This window comes from Staurois parvus, unplaced genomic scaffold (assembly GCF_062004578.1).
Source record: "Staurois parvus isolate SC_StPar_1 unplaced genomic scaffold, SC_StPar_1.0 ptg000074l, whole genome shotgun sequence".
NCBI lineage: Eukaryota > Metazoa > Chordata > Amphibia > Anura > Ranidae > Staurois > Staurois parvus.
The window spans coordinates 408,493-431,283 of NW_028317870.1; the positions used below are offsets into that span (position 1 = coordinate 408,493).

A 22,791-nucleotide genomic window follows, 5' to 3' on the forward strand; every position below is an offset into this window, starting at 1 on the left:
GCTTTGTGTCAAGGGATTGAGTACCGAGGCAGAGGAGCAACAAGGCTGAAACCCTGGGAGCAACCACTGTTGAAGTCCCAAGGCTCTGCTGTGACCTAACCCAAGTGTGGGATGAGGGACTGACTGCCCTTTTTAAGAAAGAAAGGATCTTCTTTCTTGCCTGACTTTGAAAGCTTTGGAGAGTGTGACCCAGAACTTTTGCTAGCAGCAAACTCCTCAAAGGAGGCTCGATTGGTTCACAAGGAGTGGAATCGACTGCAGTTGGCAGACGGGGTGGTCTACCGAAGGGGCCCCTTGGATGACTCAGAAGACTCTTGACAACTGTTCCTCCCAGAAAAGCATAGGGGGTCAGTGCTGAATGCATTACACGATGAGCATGGGCATTTGGGATCTGATAGAACATTCAAGTTAGTTAGGGATCGCTTCTACTGGCCATGTATGCGAGCTGAAATTGAAAGCTACTTCACTCCTGCCTTTACTGCATCCAGAGGAAGACTTTGCCCACCAGAGCTACCCCAATGGGCCACCTACAAAGTCAAGGCCCCATGGCCCTGGTGTGCATTGATTTCTTGTGTTTGGAACACGACACGAGTGGTCAAGGGAACATATTGGTAGTGACTGACCATTTCACCCACTATGCCCAGGCCTATCCAATAAGGGATCGGCGAGCTGTTACAGTCGCCAAAGTGTCCGATCAAAGAAGACACTTTGAAAGCAGACTCATTAAACAGCTTGTAGCAATTGTGCATACAGAGATGGATGCGGTCACCCATCTTGCTAAGTATCCTCCATCTTTTATCATTTCTACTCCCAAACCAGCCTCGTCCAATTTCCCCCCTCCCTCAGGAATGTGGTCTGGTTGATGCCAGAGACACAGGCTCAGCGGGAGAGCTTAATGGTTATAAATACCACTAGCAGGTGTCCGGGTGTCTGTTAGATTCTCAATCTGAGATATCGTAAAACCATAAACCAGTCCTTCACTGAGCTTCAAAAGACATTCCAGATAAGCAGTAAAACAGACATCACGTTCAAAATCCACTTTCCCCTATGATTTCATATCTTGGAATATGAAAGACTTACAAGGAGACCAGGCATATATTCAGATCGGTCACTTTAATACAAGTCGCCTGATTAATTACTCCCCCTAGCTGACATCTACAGGAGAGCAGAAAATGATATCTCCTTAACCGTCTCAAGCAGGTATGTCATATTTCATATCTAGACGTTCAGCAGAAGCTTCTGCATATTAATCTACTAGTGGCAAGGCTGCTACATGCACCGAGCGTAAGTCATGGGTCATGATATTAACTGGGTGGGAACCGGAAAACACGGAGCTAGTAGAGGAAGACTATTCGTTAGTCTCTGAACTAGATGAGGAACTTCTGGATGAGAATGCCTCTCAACCTGAAGGAGGATTTTCTGAGGAAAGGGTTTGATTGGCTCAGCTCTCAGCAGTACTGGAGTGTTTGTGGGAGTTGCAGTTTCATTACAGAGGCAGACAATGTAACTTTATACTGCACAGAACTACAAGACCAGGATGCTTTGCAAGGAGGAAGGGGGAGGAGAGCCATGTGGGCCTTTGCAGAGGACATGTGGGAGCTAGTCTGCAGCCCCCACTGTGAAGCACACTGACACTGTTTTCAGAACAGCAGAGGTTGCTAAGGACAACGGTTATCTACAGCAGCTGAAGTCAGCAACTGTGATCATTGGTACCAGTCACCCGCAATGGCAGTTACCGACAGCAACAACATCTCCCACCGCAGAGAGAGGTCAGAGTGTTGGAAATCACAGAGGAGGCGTGTGACCATCCCAGGTGAGGCGACTCAGAGATTGTACAGCACCGACAATTGACAACAGAAAAAAACTAGCCCCAGAGAGACTGAGCCCTATTTATCATCCTTTCAAAGAGTTAACTCCTGGAGACTGTTCTTCTTAGATGTGATGAACAACTGCTAACAAGTGACATGTCAGTCCTTAAGAGCGCTCCACCGATTCACTAACACAGGCCTGTGCAACACATAGACTCACACAGTGTTGCAATCCTACAGTATACATGTGAATTTGGGACTGAGCCTAAAGAGATGTCAGTTTAGCTGGGGACATATTGCTGCTATACACCTGTTCCAAATTATTATGCAAATTCTATTTAAGTGTCACAAAGATTAAATATTTTGGTTTTCAGTTTAACTTATGGATGGCATTGTGTGTCAGGGCTCTTTTGATCACTGAAAACAATCTCGGACACCTGTGATAATTAGATTGGCCAGTGAGCCCAATTTAAGGAAAAACTACTAAAGGAGGGTGTTCCACATTATTAAGCAGAGCATCATTTTCAAGCAATATGGGGAAGAAAAAGGATCTCTCTGCTGCCGAAAAGAGTGAAATAGTTCAATGCCTTGGACGAGGTATGAAAACATTAGATATTTCATGAAAACCTCCTTGGCGGTATGATTATTTCCGATTTTTTGTGCTGAAAGCGGTACTATTTTTTTGCATGGAAATATGTAGTTTTTTATTGTAGGCTGTAATTTTTAGGAATAACTCACTGAAATCTGTCCGAACAAGAGTCTAGTAAACATTCCGGATATGATAAAACTTGAAACACGAAATCATAAATTATAATTTAATAATCATAAAAAATAATAATATATTTAATTCAATAATATAATCAAACCAAAAACACTGAAATTTGAAATACAGAGGCAAATTCGCGCATCGCTGAGCAAAGTCGCAAAATCGTTTTCAGTGTCTGATGACGAATTTCCCAACAAATCATTATCACTCAATTCTGTAAGTGGTTCTGATTTACTATCGCTGTTCTCTAGCCGGTCTAAAACTGCTTTTGACATAAAAGGGACGCTTTTTGGACGCCATGGACTTTTCTAAGTTTCCAGGCACAAAGAACAGTCAAAATGCAGGCAGGGCACAGGACAAAGCAGTAGGGACAAAATATATGTGAAATGCATTGAAACAGCAATGTTTTACTATATAATAATCATTTTAAAAAGACATTTTTTTTAAATTTCAAATTTGCCGCCGGTTCCGGCGCCCGTACGTCCCGACGTCACAGGGACCGGAACATGGAAGCTGGATGCCGGCATCGGCCGGAGGAGATGGCCGGGGACGCTGCAGGGAACACATCACGGGAGCGAAGGACAAGGTAAGTGCTGCAGGGACTCCCTGAGCAACGCCGCAGGATAAGCCCGAGTGTAGCTTGGGGTTACCGCTCTTGGTACTGAAATTTTACCCCGAGCTACACTCGGGAATACCGCCAAGGAGGTTAAGCATGATCATCGCACTATTAAGAGATTTGCGGCTGATTCAGAGCACAGACGGGTTCGTGCAGATAAAGGCACATTGAGGAAGATTTCTGCCAGGTCCATGCATTGGATCAAGAGAGCAGCTGCTAAAATACCATTACATAGCAGCAAACAGATATTTGAAGCTGCTGTTGCCTCTAGAGTCCCACGGACATCAAGGTGTAGAGTCCTCCAGAGTCTTGCAACGGTGTATAAACCTTCTATTCGGCCACCACTAACCAATGCTCACAAGCAGAAACGGCTGCATTGGGCAGAAGAATACATGAAGACTAATTTTCAAACAGTCCTGTTCACTGATGAGGGCCGTGCAACCCTGGATGGTCCAGATGGATAAAGTAGTGGATGGTTGGTGGACGGTCACCCTGTTTCAACAAGGCTGCGACGTCAGCAAGGCGGTGGTGGAGTCATGTTTTGGGCTGGAATCATGGGAACAGAGCTGGTCGGCCCCTTTAGGGATGTCAGGCAGGCTCTCCAGGTCCGAGGGGGCGTCCAAGCCACCCGAGGGCAGCGGCGGGGAAACGGCCAAAATCGAGGCCGGGGCTTCTGCAGGCGAGTAGGCTGTATCACCAGACCGGCAATCGAGCGCTGGAGGCTGCTGATTTCTTCCCCATAGGTGGCAGGGGGGTCAGCGAAGGATGAGGGCAAGGGTGGGGGACAGAACAGGCTCCCCAGGAGGCAGGGAAGGAGCTAATGTGCCCGGCAGTGGAGGAGCACGGCTAATAAGCAGCCATTTCCGTGCGCTGCTCACGAGCACCCCCTTTTTTATTTTTAATAAACTGAAAAGATTTCAAAACAAACTTATTTTATGTTGTCATTATGGGGTATTGTTTGTAGAATGTTGAAAAATTTTTTAATCCATTTTGGAATAGAACAAAACGTGGCAAAAGTTAAGCGCTGTGAATACTTTCTGGATGCACTGTAGCTCCATTTTGTCCTGGAGAACAGGAACCAGAGGGATATTGAAAAATTGCAGGGGATCCGGAAAGCAACACCTGATGGGGTTCTCAAGGGCACAGTGACCGCCTTCCTTAATAAAGTACTGGACAGAGACCAGGGAAAGATGCTGGAACTGGACAGGGTCCACAGGATTCAAGGGCAGAGAACCCCATCTGCAACCAGCCCTACCCTGGGGGACACACTCTGCGGGGTTCACTTTTTCACCACCACGGACCCAGTTGAATTCAATGGGGCTTCCATCCAGATATTGCCAAATTTGCCCTCTCTGCAAATTGCATGTGTCTTAAGCCCCTATTAGACCTCCTGACATCAAATGGTGTTACATACCACTGGAGGTACCTCTTTCACCTCGTCCAGAAAGGCAATACCTTTCCGCTTCATGCAGCTTCCCAACGCCCAGACCTATCTGAACTTTTGCACCTTCCAGCCACACGGCTGCCCCAGCAAGCTCAATCCCGCTCTACCCATCACATGACACAACAAAAACACTTGATGAACTTAAAAATATTAATCTTTGATTTTCAGAGGTGGCTGTTCTAATGGAACTTCACACTTTCTTTGTCTCATGCAGGATCTCCCACCTCCATGGCTTCTTCTTATGATAATAATAGTAAAGCTTTGTGCAACTCCCTTCCTCGTTGTAGTCTCTTTTTTTGAAGTCAGCTGTCATGCTTACTCCTGCTGCTGCCCCTCAATTCTTGTGTCCTCCTTACCTTCATGCTGGGGGTAGGGGAGTTCTAGAGGCATTACCTCCCGGGGGGGGGGGGGGGGGGAAATACAGCCATACAGGGCTCAGCTCCCCCAGCCACATCATTCATTCACAGAGCTTTGTGAATGTGAGAACTACAGCTACCATCAGCCATTGAGACTGACGGCTTGTAGTTCTCAAAGAACTACCAGGGCACTGATGAGCACTATATGTAGTTCACTGATGCTTCCTGTCATTCAGTAACCACTTGCTCGTACATATATTTGACAGGTCAAATATGGACTGCATTTTCCTTGTTTGGAGATGTCTGGCATGTACACAATCTGTCTGGACAGGACTATACTTTCTAGTCTTTCCTACACCATTCTTATTCAAGAGTTGTGCAATACATATGTGACATGAGTGTATAGGATGTATGGATGAGAAGTGATTGACACTCAACTGTCATAATGCTAACGATTATAAACATTAGCTGGGTAACTGGAGTTCAAAACAACATATTGGAAGTGTACATTAAACCAGTTGAAACCAGAAATATGGCTGATATTCACCAGATGTGCATTCCATCAAAATAGGTAACTATGAGTGATGGCACAGCCGATCACACATTGACTAACTACTACGCGGAATCATACATGATGTTATATATTCAGGAGATAATGTGCATGGCAGTAGATAAGGACATTCCAAATTATGTATATAAAAGAAGGGGGATTCTATGGGAATTTGGGACTCATTGAAGATGCGGCAGATGTGCCTTGTGGTGATTTCCCCTTGCTGATTGGAGTCCCCCAGTCGTTGGGCAACGGGTGATGCTACAATATCCGGTGATGTATTGATGCTTTATTCTTGCTATAATATGATCTAAATATGATTTGCAATTCTGACAATTCTTATATTATATTAAAAGAACTTATTCAATAAATCATGTTTTGCTTTAATACTTATTCTTATTATTTAATCCGTGTATTAGTGAGCGATTGTAGTAATGTTAAAAACACTTTGTTTTGAGGTAAGACAAGACAAGTTGTCTACCTTTTGATTTCCTAATCAATTCTCCAGGATGCTCAACATTCTGAGATTGGGACTCAAACAGTCTCTGACCATACCCCGCTCTATGTTTACACCCCTGCCATTGTAAACATCAAATTGGAACAATGATACCCCCCAAACCCCTTCCCCAGGCATGATATTGGAAATTAAATGCATCTCTCATACAGGAAGGGCCCTATGCTCTGAATTCTCTACTCTCCTTTCAAGCGGTTTTCTGATAACACACTGCATTCCTCCCTGCTTATTCTGTGGAAAATCCATGAGCAGATATCTCTTCAAAAAAAAAAAAAAAAAAAATTACCAGCTCCAAAAACTAGATGTGGTAGTTGAGCCAGCCCCCAAGAAACCCCACTGACTCGCTGCTGCAGCTGAAGTTAATCAGCGAGAGACTTTTGTATCACATTTGCATCACCCACATCTCAGCTTGTTAAAAAGTTAGGCGAGTGTATTATGAATATGGTAAAAAAAAAAGAATATTCACTAACTCCCTTAGGCTACGTTCACACTAGCGTTGTGTGCAGGCGGCAGAGAGGCGTTTGGGAAGCGTTTTTATCGCTTCCCAAACGCCTCTGCCAATTCTGCACATTACAGCACATGCTGCTGTTCTAACGGGAACATTTGCGTCGTGGCAAAACGGACGCCTCTGGTCGAGTCAGGAGGCGTTGAAGCCTCCTATTCTAGTCTATGATGCCGCTCCGCAAACGCCCGGCCGGCGTTTGCAGTGCGGTTGCGACGCATTTGCGGAGTGGTAACACCATTCAAACTGCATTATAGGCGTTTGTGGGGCGTTTTTAACTCTCGGCAAATGCCTAGCAACCGCTGCTAAACCGCGCATGCAGCATTTGCGGAGCGTTAACAAACGCCGGACCAACTCTTGCCAAATGCTACAGGGGCGTTTGGCAAGCGTTGGTAAAACAGCCAAGTGTGAATGAGCCCTTAGAGAGCTGACCCTCAAACCTTATATTCCTCATATAACAAATGCTAAAGCCAGATGCTGCCACACTTCCTCACAAATACCCTGGGCATCTCAGTAGTATTACTCCACCCTGTAAAAATCTTTCAGGACAATTATCTCCTGAGGCCTTCAACTCAAACCTACAATGTATTAAAGACTACATAGAGGTCTTGCAGCTCCCCTCTGTCCCCATGCACCTGATGGAATCCTTTAATGTCCCATTAACTACCGACAAGTTTTTCTTCAGCTGTTAAGATCCTAAAGACCCAGAATCCACCGGGCCCTGACAAATTCTCTGGGGAATATTACAAAGAGTTTGCTCCTGTCCTAGCTCCTTGGTTCGTATGGGCATTCAATTCCCTTTCTCCCCAGGCACATATCTCCCTGATCCCCAAGGAAGGCAAGGATCTAACTAACTGTGCCAATGACCGGCCTATTTCACTGTTAAATATACACTTAACATTTACCAAGATACCGTCATCCCACATTCTGCCTCTTATCCAATCTCTAATTCATCCTGACCAGGTTTAGGCCATTTACATACCTCATGAAGCCTGACTGGAATACTCCCATGACATTGCTAAGTGAGGTCTAATCATTATTACTCACCTCCTCAATCACAGTAGTGAGCCCTCAAACTTCCACTCCAGTTGCCTAGGTGATCTGAGCAGAAGTAGGTACCTGTCAAAACCAGGTACCCACTCTTCCACCCCTCCACCCCATTAAGAAAAAAGAAAGGGGGAAAGAAGCTTTAATACAGAACGTCCTCTACTGGGTGGAGCTCTGCTTTATCTCAGGTACAAAACAGCGTAGATCCCATTTTGACAGTTTGATCATCTTTATCAAAATCAAGTTTACACAAGCAATTACAAAAACAGTCTACAGTTTTTGTTTGTTTTTTTTAACAGGATTACTTCATACGTTAAAAAAAAAAAAAAAAAAAACAAAACAAAACACACACAGGTAGGAAAACGTCACTCTGTTAATTCACAACGCTCTGTAACAATGTAATGTTGTCTCCTTTCAACATGATGCGACCTAAAATTAAGAAAAAAAAAAAGCATAAGTACTTTGCGTTAAGAAATCTGAAAATATATTATTTACAAATGTTTAAATGCATTAATTGCCCTAACGTTAAAAAAAAAAAAAAAAATGGATTTCAAGATCATTACGAACACCAATTAAAGCCGATACAGAATAAATCATGAAACGAGTATCCAGACAACCTGAACAAAAGCAATTTTGACTTGCCTGTAAATTCTGTATCTGAGTACAGAACAGGACACAGGCTGGATACTCACAGACCCTGGGTTAAAGGCTGCTACTTTTACTAACAAAGCTTTGGACATACCCCTTCAGTTGTTTTAGCAAGCAATGCAGAGGAAGGGTGTACTGTAGAAGATAAGTAACTGATTGATAGTACACAGCTTTCGAGAGCCAATCACAACAGCTTGTGAAATTATCCAAAGGGACAAGCAAGAACACTTATCATACGATACCAGAACAAATAATTTCTGTTTAATCAATACAGTATAAATTCAAAAAAAAAAAAAAAAAAAATCAAGTGACCAAGACCACGCATGCTCAGAAACAAAAGAATACACTACCTCACTTGCGAAGTTGTATTCTTTTGTAAGAGAATTTTCATAACCTCTTCATTTTCAGCATGAGGCTGAAACAAAAAAAAAAAACCCACACCACACATACACACCAACGGCCGCTCATTCATCCAACATTCTCATCATCATGTATCCAAGGCTTAGCAACAGACACCTAATGGGAGAATGCCAAGGAAGGCACCCCCCCAAAATATGGTGAAGCGAGCACAACAGGGAGGTACCATATCTTTTGGAATCAGTCTGTTTTTTCTTTATAATAGAGGCTGTGGCTTTCAGACTGACAACCATGACTACACAGAAACAATGGAGTGCAATTTACTAATTTACTTGGGATGCTTGAGAGAAGGCCACAAGGAAAATCGGACAACTGATACCACAAAGACCAATACCATGAAGAAAGGAGGGCAAGACTACGTTGTCCATGTGACGAATTAAACTTGTTTCAGCAGCCCTGTCTAAGGCACCCTAACAGGTATGACAGCCACCAAGAATGCCATGTTGCAGGAGAGAACACGCACAGGAAGTCCCTTGGATGAACTCTCCTGCATAGTGGCCCTAATAGGTTCCAAGGGTGGTTTTGGCAGAACAGAGGACCAGATTAAGATCCACAGGAAAGCACAGGGTCTGATCCGTGAGGCGGATTCAATATTTCAAGAGAGGAGTCAAAAGTTAATGTTTCAGCCTTATCCACCCTATTCAAGAAGTACTTACAGCTACATTTTGGCAAGCCAAAATGCAAAGGTGCCAAATAATCTCTTGGGTTGAAATACCTGTGTCCATACCAGGATATCCACAGCTGGAATCCCCCATTTCTGACATAGGAGACTGAAGATGCTGTGATGGAGGGACCCTTCCCCTTCGTCCAGGCAATAACAGCTGAGGAAAAAAAAACCCTTTTGTCTACTCCCAGGATGTGAACAGCAGAAATTGCTGGGCAGTGCTTCCCATCCAGGAGAGAATGAGACTTGCTTGAAGGATGCCTCATTTCTGGTCCTGCCAACTGCTATAAGCCACTGCCATGGAATGCATGATGATTAGGTGTCCCGGGAGAAGGGAAGCCCAGTGGTGCAGAGCCGATTTTTATTGCTGAGCTCCAACACGCTGATGGAGAGCTTTGCTTTCCTGGGTGAGCAGGTTTCCTGATGTTTTAACAAAGTTGCACCAATCCGACTGTACGGCTTCTAGTAAAAGGCCATGAAGAGGCTGACTGAACTAACCTACAAGAAACCAGCAAAAATTTGAGGTCTCATGGAGTTTCATAGGGTTATAGGGATACTGCCAAAAGCTTTGCCAATGTCCAGTCATCTGCAGGTAGCAGACTAAATCCCAGGGTCTATTAAAATCCAGTTGTGTCCTGTATGATTAAGTTATAACATTTGCAAAATCATCCTGTAGGAATTACGAGTTAAAGCAGTTCAAAACCTCAAATTGTTCTGTAATGTCTTATTAGGCCACTGTCACACTGCTGCGCTGTGGTCAAACGGCAATGGCATTATTCAACTGTTTTTATCTACAAACATAACTTACCCGAATAGGCAGTTTTTTGAAAATATGAACGAATATACACAAGTTTTATTTTATTGGATAAAAAGTGAGAATAAATACATGCAGCCTGAAGTGGAGCAACCAGAGTGACAGCTTACAAACATTAACTACTGTGGTACTGACAGGTATGATCCAGCACTTGGTGCCTATGTCTTGTTACTACCGCTCTGTGTTTATTGTATACTTCTGAGACAGATAGCATAAATTTGTTCAAACTATTTATGCTGGCTGGACTGTAGTTGAAGAATGTGGCACATTGCGGTGAATACTCATTTACTGTACATAAAAATGCCATTACTACAAATGTTGGTCTATTGTGGCTAAAAGAATTATTCCCATGCAAGTGTCCTTATTTGAGGATAGTCAATTAAATTTTTTTTTGCTGTAAGGTAGTTTCTCCAATTTGTGAGAGTACCACTGTACCTTTATAAAGAAGTGTGAGCGCTATTTAAAAAGAACTTATTTGAATTGATCTACCAATTTGCCTCTTAGAAGAGGAAGGGCCCTGCCTTTTTCAGGATCCCTTGAAGCGATCATCAGGAATCTTGATAGTGGCTAGCAGTCAAATGCCAAATTGTATCCTTTTTCTATGGAGATCCAAGACAAATTTTCTGGAGGTGATCTCTTTTCACTGTAAGTCCCAGTTCAAGTATGCGATTTGGATGGGCTCTGAACCACGTCCGATTCGCATGGCATGGGAATCTTCAGCCTTTTCCATGAAGCCGGCTCACATGTGTGGGCCGGGCCACAGCGCGTTTTCAAAAAGAGTCCGGTATGATGTTGAACTCAGTTCAGGTGTAAATTGTCAAAAATAGCCTGTACATTTGTGAACCCAGGCTGAGAGCAAGCTTACCTACCAAAGGAATCAACCTGTCTGAGATTTGGTACGATCTTTGATACGAGGGTTAAAGACAATTCCTGTTTTTTACCTACCCTTATGCCTGGTCTATTTTTTTTTCCCCGATTTGTTGTATTTGTGCTCCTGCTGTTATTGTCCGTGACCATGAAAAAAATCCTATTCTAAAAATGGCTTTTTTTCCTGGAAAGGCCTTTTTTCTCTCCACTCTAGAGTGGCTTCCAGGCCCAAAAAGTAAAAATCACCTGAAAAAGGTAAATTACATAGCTGCAACTTAGATGTGCCATCTCCATCAAGATCTTGATCCAGAGAGCGCAACATACCAAATCTACTAATGCGGCAGTTTTGGCAACCAACTTCTCTGATTCTGCAGAGGCACCAGCCATGTATCCCCACAGCCACAAAAACATAGGGAGGAAATATTATTATTATACAGGATTTATATAGCGCCAACAGTTTGCTCAGCGCTGTACATTATAATGGGAGACAGTACACGAGACAGTACAGTAACAATACAATACACGAGGGGTTTCGAGGGCCCTGCTCCTTGGAGCTTACAATCTAGGAGGGAGGGGATAGTGGTACAGGAGGAAATAGCTGTGGGGGATGGAGTGGTAGGAAGAGTGGAGGAGATCGGTAATTAGCTGAGGGCGGGGTAGGCTTCCCTGAAGAGATAGGTTTTCAGAGTGCGCCTAAAGGTGAGGAGAGTAGGTGATAGTCTGATGGATTGCGGTAGGGTGTTCCAGAGGATGGGGGAAGCCCTGGAGAAGTCCTGGAGACAGGCACGGGAGGAGGAGACCAGGGAACTAGAGAGTAGGAGGTCTTATGAGGAGCGGAGAGTACGTTTTGGGTGGTATTTGGATACCAGATCGGTGATGTAGTTTGGGGCAGTATTATGAACAGCTTTGTACGTCAATGTTAGCATTTTGAATTTTATCCGTTGGGCAAACGGAAGCCAGTGGAGGGATTGGCAGAGGGGGGTGGCGGATACGGAGCGGTTAGTAAGGTGGATGAGTCTGGCCGCAAAATTCAGGATAGACTGAAGCGGGGATAGCCTGCGGTGAGGAGGGAGTTACAGTAGTCAAGTCGTGATATAATAAGGGAGTGAATGAGTTGTTTAATGGTTTCCGGGGTTAGGAACGGATGTATTTTGGAGATGTTGCGGAGGTGAAGTCTACATGAGTTCGTCAGCGATTGGACTTGGGGCTAGAAGGACAGATTGGAGTCTAGGATGACACCTAGTACTCTGGCTTGCGGGGTGGGACTGATGGTGGTGGTGTTGGTCTTGATGGAGATGGCACGGGCTGGGGGGAAAACTAGGAGCTCAGTTTTGGAAAGATTTAGTTTGAGGAAGTGGAGTGACATCCAATCCGATATGTTGTTCAGTAGGCTTGTGATACGGGCGGAGACTGAAGGGGTGAGGTGAGGGGTAGAGAGATAGATTTGCGTGTCGTTGGCATAGAGATGGGGTAGTTGAAGCCATGAGAGTATCAATTGGCCAAGGGAGGAGGTGTAGATGGGAGTCCCTAGGACAGAACCTTGAGGGACCCCAACAGAGAGGAGGAGTGAAGAGGAGGTGGCAGCGTTATAGGTAACACTGAAGGAGCGCTGTGATAGATAGGAAGAGAGCCAGGAGAGAGCGGAGTCTCTGAGGCCAAGAGAGTGTAGTTTTTTGTGTCGAAAGCCACGGAGAGGTCGAGGAGTAGGAGCACTGAATAGTGGCCATTAGCTTTGGCGGTTAGCAGGTTGTTGGCGAGTTTGAGCAGGGTAGTTTTGGTGGAGTGTAGGGGGCAGAAGCCACACTGTAGGGAATCAAGGAGGTTGTTGTCAGTGAGGTGGGAAGCGCTCTAGGAGTTTGGATGTAAATGGCAGCAGGAAGATGGGTCTAAGGTTGTTCAGGTTGGTGGCATCCAGGGAGGGTTTTTCAAGTATAGGAGCGATGTGTGCATGCTTTAGAGGGGAGGGGAATGTACCAGTAGAGGGGGAAAGATTAAAGATGTGAGTGAGGGAGCGTAGGATGGAGGAAGAGGGTGATCGTAGGAGTTGTGAGGGGACAGGGTCAAGGGGGCAGGTGGTGAGGCGGGCTTTAGAGAAGACCTTAGTGATCTCTTCAGTGGTAGCAAGGTTGAAGGAGTGGAGTGTTGAGGGGGTTATAGTGTGAGGAATGCTAGGTGGGGTTGAAGTCTGGGCAGTGGCGAGATTGAAGGAGAGGAGTGTTGAGGGGGTTTTCGTGTGAGGGATGCTAGGTGGGGTGGAAGTCTGAGCAGTGGCGATGTCCCTACGAATTGCGTTGATCTTGCTTTTGAAGTGGTTAGCAATCTCATGGGCGGTGAGTGAGGTACTGGGTGGAGGTGGGGGCGGAGAGAGTAGAGAGTTAAAAGTAGAGAAGAGCCGGCGAGGACTGGAGAAGGTATGAATTAGGGTAACAAAGTAGGCTTGCTTGGCAGCGTGAAGGGAGGAAGTGTAGGTGAGGAAGGCAGATTTATATCGGGTGAACGCTTGTTGGGATCTGGTTTTGCGCCATAGTCACTCCAGCGCACGACTGCGTCGTTTGAAATTTTTGGTATGGTCAGTCTGCCAGGGTTGTTGCGGTCGGGGTATAATGCTTCGTGTAGTTAAGGGTGCTAGCGAGTCTAGAGCGTTTGATAGCGAGTTGTTATAAACAGTAGTGGCCAGGTCAGGGCAGGACAAGGGAAGAACACTGTCGTAAAGTTGATCAGCTGCAGAGTGGAAAGGGGCAGGGTTCAGGTTGTGGAAGTTTCTGCTGGTGATAGTTTGACTTTTGGAGGGATAGGTGTTTGAGGACGAGGAGACGGAGAAGGTAATAAGGTTGTGATCAGAGACAGGAAAGGGGGTGTTTGTGAGGTTGTGGGGAGTGCAGAGATGAGAGAAAACAAGGTCCATGGTGTTCCCGTCGAGTGGGTGGTGGACTGTACACTGTGCGAGTGCAAAAGAAGAGGTTAAGTGGAGAAATTGTGATGTAGCCAGGTTATTGAAGTTGATAGGGATGTTGAAGTCACCAAGGATGATGGTGGGTAGCTCAGAGGAGAGAAAGAAGGGTAGCCAGGTGGAGAAGTCGTCGAGAAAGCGGGACACGGGTCCAGGAGGCCGAGAGAATAGCCAGATGCAGTGGGCCTCGAAGGAGGAGAAGGATAGGGAGGGAGGGTTTGGGAGGACTTGGAAGGTGCTCTGCGGTGAAAGGAGCATACCAACCCCACCACCTTTTCGACCGCTGGGTCTGGGTGAGTGGGTCCAGATGATACCTCCATAGGAGAGTGCCGCAGGGGAGATAAAGTCAGTGGCTTGGATCCAGGTTTCGGTGATCGCTAGGAGGTTAAGGGAGCAGGAGACAAAGAGGTCGTGGATGGCGGTGAGTTTGTTGCAAACCGATCGGGTGTTCAAGAGTGCACATGAAAACAGGGAGGTGGTTTTGGGGAGCAAAAGGGACAGGTATTAGATTGAGGGGGTTGCAGCAGTTCGTGGAAGAGGGTGCCTTGTGTGTGGGAAAGGTGGCGGAGGACCAGGGTTCGGGGAGATGTCCCCAGCGGTTAGAAGGGTGTGAAAGGTGGCATGGGAGCGGGATGTACAAGAGCGCGTAAGTCTACCAGTGATGGCGTTCGGGTCAGTGGGAGAGTGGAGTATCAAGAGGAGGGGGTGAGAGCCATAGTAGGGAGATGAAAGCAGTGAGGGTGCGATATACAGTTGTTTGGGAGGAGCAGAGGGATATAGAGAAGAGATTTTGGGAACAGAGGAGAGGAGTGTAAGGAGGAGTAAAGGAGGCATTTTAGGAAGGTAAACGGAGTGGTGGACAAGTGTGGTGGAAAGTTTCTCAGGGTGCTTGGTTTCAGATAGTCTAGTGTGCAGTAGCGTATCTTGTATCTTCCTGCAGCTAGAGTTCTCGTGCTTAGGTTCAGGATGGGTAGAGTTCAGTTAGGTAAGTTGTGGCCAAGGGTAGTACTGGCCCCAGGGGATCCATAGCGTACGCTGTCTGTCTTTGTTGTACTGTGCCATGTATTGTCCCCCCCTATTGTACAGCGCTGAGCAAACCCTTTGGCGCTATATAAACTCGTAGTAATAATAATAATAGCGCCCGGCGCTGGTGGGTAGTAGCGTGGTTGTAATCAAGCTACAAGTTCCAGTTTGTGCAAGTCCCAGGTTGTAGGGTGAGGTTTGGCTTGAGGAGATGAGGGGTGGACATTAGCAGTGGAAGTGTTTCCCAGGTGGTGGAGATGAGATTTAGAAGGGTTGTGATGGGTAGGCATCAGCTGTGGGAGTTGGGTGTAGTAGGCGCTGGGGGACCACAGAATCAGCAGTCGGGGCTTCTCCCACGCTGGCTGTACTAACGGGGGTAGACAGATGGGCTTCAGGTCCGGGCAGGGTCACGTCATGGTAGGCCTCGATCATCTGTTGGGCTCAACAGCGTGGAAATAAGCCCGCTTCGAGTCACTCTTTCGGGTGTGGATGGTGATGTGCGGGTGGAGCTCCTTTAGGCCAGCTTCAGGCTCCCTTCGGATGTCGGGGGTGGGGGGGGGGGGGGGGTGGGGGTGGGGTGTGCCATGGTAGGCCGCAGCAGGCCCTGCCAGGTGCTGTGGTAGTCCTCGGTCTAGGTGGTAATGGTCCCTTGCTCCTTCACACTGGTTTTGTGCTCCTCCACGGCGCAGGTAGGGTCGTGGAGACCATCGGTGTCCTCCCCCTGCCCTCAATTACCCAGGTGGCAGGGTTGTATGGTGGGGGCTGAGTGGTGTGGTTGGCCTGGTGGCCTATGTAGCTGTGGGCCCTACAGTGATGGCGTGTGGCTTAGATGCGGGGGCCACGGCGGGCTCTGTAGGACAGGTGCCCGAGTTGTGGGCGGTGGGAGGCGGCGGAGTTGTGGAGGCTCATACGGCCGCACTCTCTTCTCAGTATGTATTCTGGAGCCTGGGTGTGACTTACAGTGTGGATCCGCAGCTTGGTGGGCCCTGCATGGACGGGCGCCGCAGCGATGGGGAGGCTCGGGCAGCCGCTCCGCCTTCTTGGCGTGCGCCTGGAGCTTGGCAGGCTGTGGCTCGGCGGGCCCTGCGTGGACAGCTTGTGGTTGGGCGCCGCAGCGATGGAGGACCGGCATCGCTCTCCCCTCCAGGTAAGGGGAGACCACTGGCGGCCGCCGTGAGCCCCCGGGGTTGGCGGGCGGGAGTGCGGAGGCGACCGGAGCTGTGACCTATGCTGCTGCTCCGGTCACCATCTTGCGACTTGAAATATCTAGGTGTACTAGCTTCCAGATGGACCTATAACTACGAGAGCCAAAACTTTAAATTCCTCACGACATAAGTAGTGGCTAGGGTTGGTTTTAGATTAGTCATGGCTGAATCCTAGGCCCTGACTTGCATCTTATTGTAGACTTTCGGGTAAAATCAGTAAGCCAATCCCGCATGTCAAGCAGAGGTGTTCACCGTGGCGAACTGAGCCAGATGTTTGGTCCCCTTCTTCCCCCTGCAGTCTCCTGGGAACTTACACAGGTCTCCCAGAAGCCTGCTGGACCAATTAGGATGCTCAGCGTGACAGTGGGAACCCGGTTGTGAAGCCGCAAGCTGTCACAGCCCTTGCCCACAGTTGAGATGCCGGCACCGTGGCAAGAAAAGGTAGAGATGGGATAGCGCAGGTGAGCACATCGCTGGACCCCGGGACAGGTAAATGTGTGTTTATTAAAAGTCAGCAGCTACAGTTTTTATAGCAGCTGACTTTTAATAAACACAAAAACGGCTGGAATTCCGCTTTAACTGACCAGATCAATATCCCAGGAGTTTAATTGACTTGATGCTGTACTCTGATTAAAAAGTGTCCCTTTAATTTTTTTGAGCAGAGTATAATAAAAACACAGTGAGATGGGGTTATGGTTTGCCCAGAGATTACCTTTAAAGTGGTTCTAAAGTCAAACTGTCTTTAACCTCAATGCACTGCATGATTTAATGTAGTAAACACCCCACTAACTGTCCCCCCCGCAATCACTAAAAGACATACCTGTTTCCTCTCATTTCCTGGTTTCACAGAAAACACTAGGGACAGTGGGAGCCATATGCTCTTGCTGCTGTCAAATGTCTGTAAGGATGGAGCAAGGGCGTGGCATACAGGTGCTGTGTGTGTCTATGAATGCACATAGCCTGGCTTGGGAGCACGCACAGTGCTCACAGAGATTACAGCTTGGTAGGGAGCCACCCAAAGCAGGGAAAAGCTGACTGCTCCAGCAATGGACTTCAACAAGAGGAGGGACGGGACCACTATTTTAACCACTGAAACCACCAAGCAACTTATTCACTCCCTTGTTATCTCTCACCTTGCCTATTTTAACTCCTACCTAATCGCAGGCTATCTCCTCTTCAGTCTACCATGTATGCTGCTGACAGACTCATCCACCTTACCAACAGTTCCATGTCTGCCATCCCTTTCTGCCAATTCTTCCACTGGCTTTCCATTGCCCAACGAATAAAATTCAAAATATTAGTAACATATAAAGCCATTTATAACTCTGCCCCAAGTTACATCACCAATTTTGCCTCCAAATATCACCCAAACCGTCTTCTCCACTCCTCCCAAGACCTCCTGCTTTCTAGCTCCCTTGTCTGCTCTTCTCCAGAGCCTCCCCCATCCTCTGGAACTTTCTACCCCAAATCTGAATATCGCCTACTCTGCCCACATTTAGGTGATCTCTGAAAGCCTATCCCTTCAGGGAAGCAAATAACTGTATCTTCTATTCCTCCTAGCAGTTCATCCCCCACAGTTTATTACCTTTTGTACCACCATTCCCTTCCTCTTAGATTGTAAGCTCCAAGGAGCAGGGCCCTCCTAACCCGCTTGTATTGACCTCTATCGTTGCTGTATTGTCTCCCTTTATTATTATTATTTCAGGTACTTATATAGCGCTGTCAATTTACGCAGTGCTTTACACATATATATTGAACATTCACATCAGTCCCTAACCCTCAAGGGGTGTACAATCTAAGGTCTTTATATTGTAAAGCGCTGAAAAATAATAATGCAATCATGTCGAACAGAGCAGGTAAGCATAAATTAATTTAAAAAATGTAACCTTTATTTTAAGTCTAAAAACATTTATTCAAAATGTGCATTTGTACATCAATTCTTCTATTTTCACCCCATATAGTGGTATAGGGTGAAAAAAGAAACATTGGGGAAAAAAAACAAAAAACAAAAACAAAAAACAAACAAACACAACCTTACCAAGTTGTTTCCGAGATTTTGTTTTTAGATGGATTTCTTCTGCATCATCTAACACCAAGTTCATATATTCATCAAATCCCTAGACATTAGAGAATACAAAGATTAACACCTTAAGTGACATCTTAACCACTAGCCCTCCAGAAGATTTACCCCCCTTTCATGACCTGGCCATTTTTTTGCTGTTCGGCACTGCACTATTTAATTTGGTTATTGTGCGATCGTGCAAATGCTGCACCCAAACAAAATTTATTTCCTTTTTTTCAAACAAATAGAGCTTTCTTTTGTTGGTATCTGATCACCTCTGCAGTTTTTACCTTTTGCGCTATAAACAAAAAAAAGACCGAAGATTTTGAAAAACGATATTTTTCACTTTCAGTTATAAAAAATATCCAATAAACTCAGTTAAATTTAGGCCAAAATTTATGCTGCTGCGTCTTTGGTACAAAAAAAAAAAAAAAAAACCCTATACATGTATATTATTTGGTTTGTGTGAAAGTTATAGCGTTTACAAACTATGGTGTGTGTATATAGATAGAGGAATTTCCACAGCTTTTACTTTCTGACTGTATCAACATTCCTTGAGGTGCTAAAATGCCAAGGAAGTACACTATACAAAGCAGAAACTTATATAGTTCTGTTTGTGATCAATACAAACACTATACTAGTAATGACAGTGGTCAGCAACCTATAGCGTGAGTGTGATAGTGTGCAATCAATTGACCCTGACTGGGAGGGGCGGTAACTGACCCTGACACTATCTGCTGTTGCTAGTGGCAGGAATACAGTGATCAGTGAAATATTCTATATACTGACAATGTACTAATGGCACTGGCTGGGTGATCAAAGGGTTAATAGGGCTGATCAAAGGGTTGAATGTGCTAATCTAAAGTGTGTGAGAGTATGTTTGTTTGTGGGGAGTGTTCGGTCACAGGTGCGTTCACACCCTGAAAAAGAAAGTATGTCACCTTGCCCAGATCTGCTGCTCACCTGCAAAATGCGGGTAAGCAGTCGACAAGTAGTTGAAAAAAGAAAACAAAAAAACCCCCTTAAAGTTAAATGTAATACTTTTATCAGAATAGTACAATGTTACCATAGTAACACTGTACTACTGGAGGGGGGGGGGGGGGGGGGGTGATCAGGGATTTTTTTTTTTTTTAAATACATTTTCTTTGCAGGAGGAAGAAAGATAAATTTAACCAGCAATGCAAAGCTTGCTGTAATGAACCTAACTCATTCAAGAACTGTCAATTGGGGAGCAGTGCACGCCCTCCTGTGTTAGTACAGCCGGAGCGATGTACGGGAACGTTGCTTTGCTTGTAGCTGCTGCCCAGCCGCAGTACATTGCGGGCGGGCGGGAAGCGATTGAAGGAGTATCACAGCTAATTTGCATAGTACAAAATGGTAAGAAATGCAGACAAGAGAACAGGTTACAATAGTACACTTTTACTAAAATCATACATTTCTAAATATTTTATAGCTTTTTAGAAATGAGCTTTCCATTTCAACCTACAACTGCTGTTTTTTGTTAAAAATAGTAGAATTTTGGAAGTGCTTTGTTTACAGCCTCAGGAATTCATAAAACAGTTGTCGACATGCATTAAATATCTGTCTCCCATCTGTAAACAAAATGTCACAACAGATTCAAGCAACTGTCAGTAAGGTGTATATAAATCTGTTGCAGAATCCCATCAAACAGAATTTCTATTCCAAAAAGGAAGAGGTACTTATTTACTTACACTTTTCTCATCATAGATCGGTACCATTTCTTAATATGTCACAGCCATAGCAGCTGAATATAAAGGCTCTTGCACATAAAAACTACCTGAATTTGAAGCACACATCAGAAATAGCAAGAAACTTAAATTTGGCAAGGACACGTCAGTTTCAGGCAGACCCGACTGGACCTTCCATTGTCTTCTATGGAGTGGCAGGTGAAAACAGATGTGTCCATTTACACCCACCTACCTCCAATCCGCTAAAAACAGATGGATGGGGATCCGTTTCCCATCCATCTAGCACAGGGCTTGAGAAATCCCAAGTGCCAGGTTACCATGGCAACAAGAAAATGTGTCCTACCACCTGGGCATTCAGCCCATTCACTGTTTCGCACCAGCCGTACTGACTCCCAAGTATGCAGTGCACCCTCTCAATCTATCACTCCTCCACTGCGCTCCTGGTGTCCTGAGCTGCTTGCTCTGCTACAGTTTTTTGTTTGGCCTGCAAGAGTGGGTGGGCAGGGCGCTGGGGGTCACATGACCAATGGTGGTGGTGCACAGTTCACTCAAAACAGAGAATGGCTGCATCTTGCGTCACTGAGCTGGGATCAGAGCTTAGTTGGTCGTTGATTGTGAACAGAAAGGTGGGAGTTTTTGTGGACCGGCCTGCCCATTGAATGTGTAGGTGCTACATTGTTGCTGCACATTTCTTATATCTGTGAGCTGAGGTTTTGAGCAGTCTTTGCTGGATTGAGCTATTTGCTGGATATATGAGGCTGTCTCTTTGCTGGACCAGAATATCTCTGTGGAATATATGGGGCTGTCAAATTCCTATTGCCTGATACCCCAAACATGCAATTTCAGGTGCCTGGCTCCTAACTTTTTTTTAGCTGGCTGCTAGATTCAAAGCAAATTTGTCAAGCCCTGATCTAGCACATTGGATGGCAGTCAGGTGTATACAGACAGGCAGTCCCATTTACATTCGACCGCCCATAGAGAAGGGTGGACTGTGCCTGCTCTGCATAAGCACAGACCAGACGTCCGCCTGCTCAGTGGACAGATTGCCCGCTGAGCAAGCAGACTCTTGGAAAAGTCCACCCTGTAAGAAAGGGGCCCAATAAGATCACAACACCAGAAAAGCATCACAAATGGTGTCAGCTCTACCCAGTTGTCAATCCACATTACCTGATAAAAACCATTGCAGGCAGAAATATAGGCTGGCTGGACCCTGTGGCAAGCAGTACATTTATGACTAAAAGCATTTGGGGACAGTGTCCAGCTAAGACACAATTCAGTCAATTTTGACAGGTTGCAGGGCTAGACGCTGCACCCATACAATCCAGGAGCTTAAAAATATCAGATTTTACAGCATCAGGTCAAATTGTCCCCTATGTATCTAGCCTAAAACTGGACAGTTAATGAACTATACACCCTTCTGTTTGAAAATCTGTTTAGCCACTTGCCCTCCAGAGGATTTACCCCCCTTAATGACCAGGCCTCTTTTTGCTACTCGGCACCACACTAATTCAACTGATAATTACACGGTCATGCAATACTGTACAGACGAAATTTACTTCCTTTTTTTCCCACACAAATAGAGCTTTCTTTCCGTGCCATTTGATCACCTTTGCTCTTTATTTTTCGCACTATAAACAAAAAAAGACCAAAAATTTTGAAGAAAAACGATACTTGCTTAGTAAATAAATTATTGTGCTGCGCTCCCTAAAAACAAAAACAGCATGTGCATATATATCAATTTTCAGAAACATGCAATAACCCTCTTAATTGTGTTCCACTAAAAATCCACCCATGTAGCAAAAACATCCCAATATAATACACAAAAAATCCTCATAAAAAAATCACCCATGCATCAAAAAACATCCCAGTGTAATAAACAAAAGTCCTCTTTCCCATAAATCAGCTTCAATTGATCCCCCTGATGAAGCCACGTGACCAGAGGCGTAATGCGTAGGGGAGGGGCACTGACGTCACCCCGTTCGATCGGCTTTGCTGTGATACGGCGAGTACTGAGAGAGAGTGCGATACACACTGATGGCTATTTTTACTGATGGGCTTGTTTTTATCTGTTACAATGTGAGTGTGGCAAACTTAGTTTTGCAATAAAGTGTTTTAAAAGGATAAAGCACTATTCTTTGTTTCCCTTTATTACCATACATGTGGAGATTGCTGGAGTAATCTTCAGGAGGTTCATTCCCCAGGAGGGGTGGAAGAGGCATACTATATCCATTTATCTGTATGTCCATAGAAGAGGATTAAGTGTCCAGGTGGTTAATCAGGAACACTGAAGTGTGGAGATCAAAAGAAGGTGGTGGTCATCCAAGGGATCCTTCATCCTCATGTGGGATAAACTGCGTTTATTAGCCTGACAGGCTATGAATTGAGGTGAGCACATAATAGAGCAGCAGTATTGCTATAAGGAACTTGGAAACCAGGAATTAATCCATTTGATTGAAGCTGATTTATGGGAAAGAGGACTTATGTTTATTATACTGTGATGATTTTTGATGCATGGGTGGGATAAACTGTGTTTATTAGCCTGATAGGCTGTGAATATAGGTGAGCACATAATGGAGCAGCAGTGTTGCTATAAGGAACTTGGAAACCTGGGATTAATCCATTTGATTGAAGCTGATTTATGGGAAAGAGGACTTTTGTTTATTACACTGGGATGTTTTTTGATGCATGGGTGATTTTTTAATGAGGATTTTTTGTGTATTATATTGGGATGTTTTTGCAACATGGGTGGATTTTTAGTGGAACACAATTAAGAGGGTTATTGCATGTTTCTGAAAATTGATATATATGCACATGCTGTTTTTGTTTTTA

The 22,791-nt window shown here is 45.3% G+C and overlaps 1 protein-coding gene across 1 annotated transcript in view; it reads right to left on the reverse strand.

Annotated features, from left to right (window-relative positions):
* Positions 1-7,813: 7,813 nt before the first annotated feature.
* SNRPE (small nuclear ribonucleoprotein polypeptide E) overlaps positions 7,814-22,791 on the reverse strand; it is a 29,819-nt gene continuing 14,841 nt past the window's right edge. Inside the window, exons 4-5 of the mRNA XM_089669387.1 lie at positions 18,230-18,308; positions 7,814-8,032 (exon numbers count right to left, since the gene is read on the reverse strand). Coding sequence (XP_089525513.1) covers positions 7,977-8,032; positions 18,230-18,308 — 135 coding nt within the window. The 3' untranslated portion in view covers positions 7,814-7,976. The remainder of the gene's footprint in view (positions 8,033-18,229; positions 18,309-22,791) is intronic.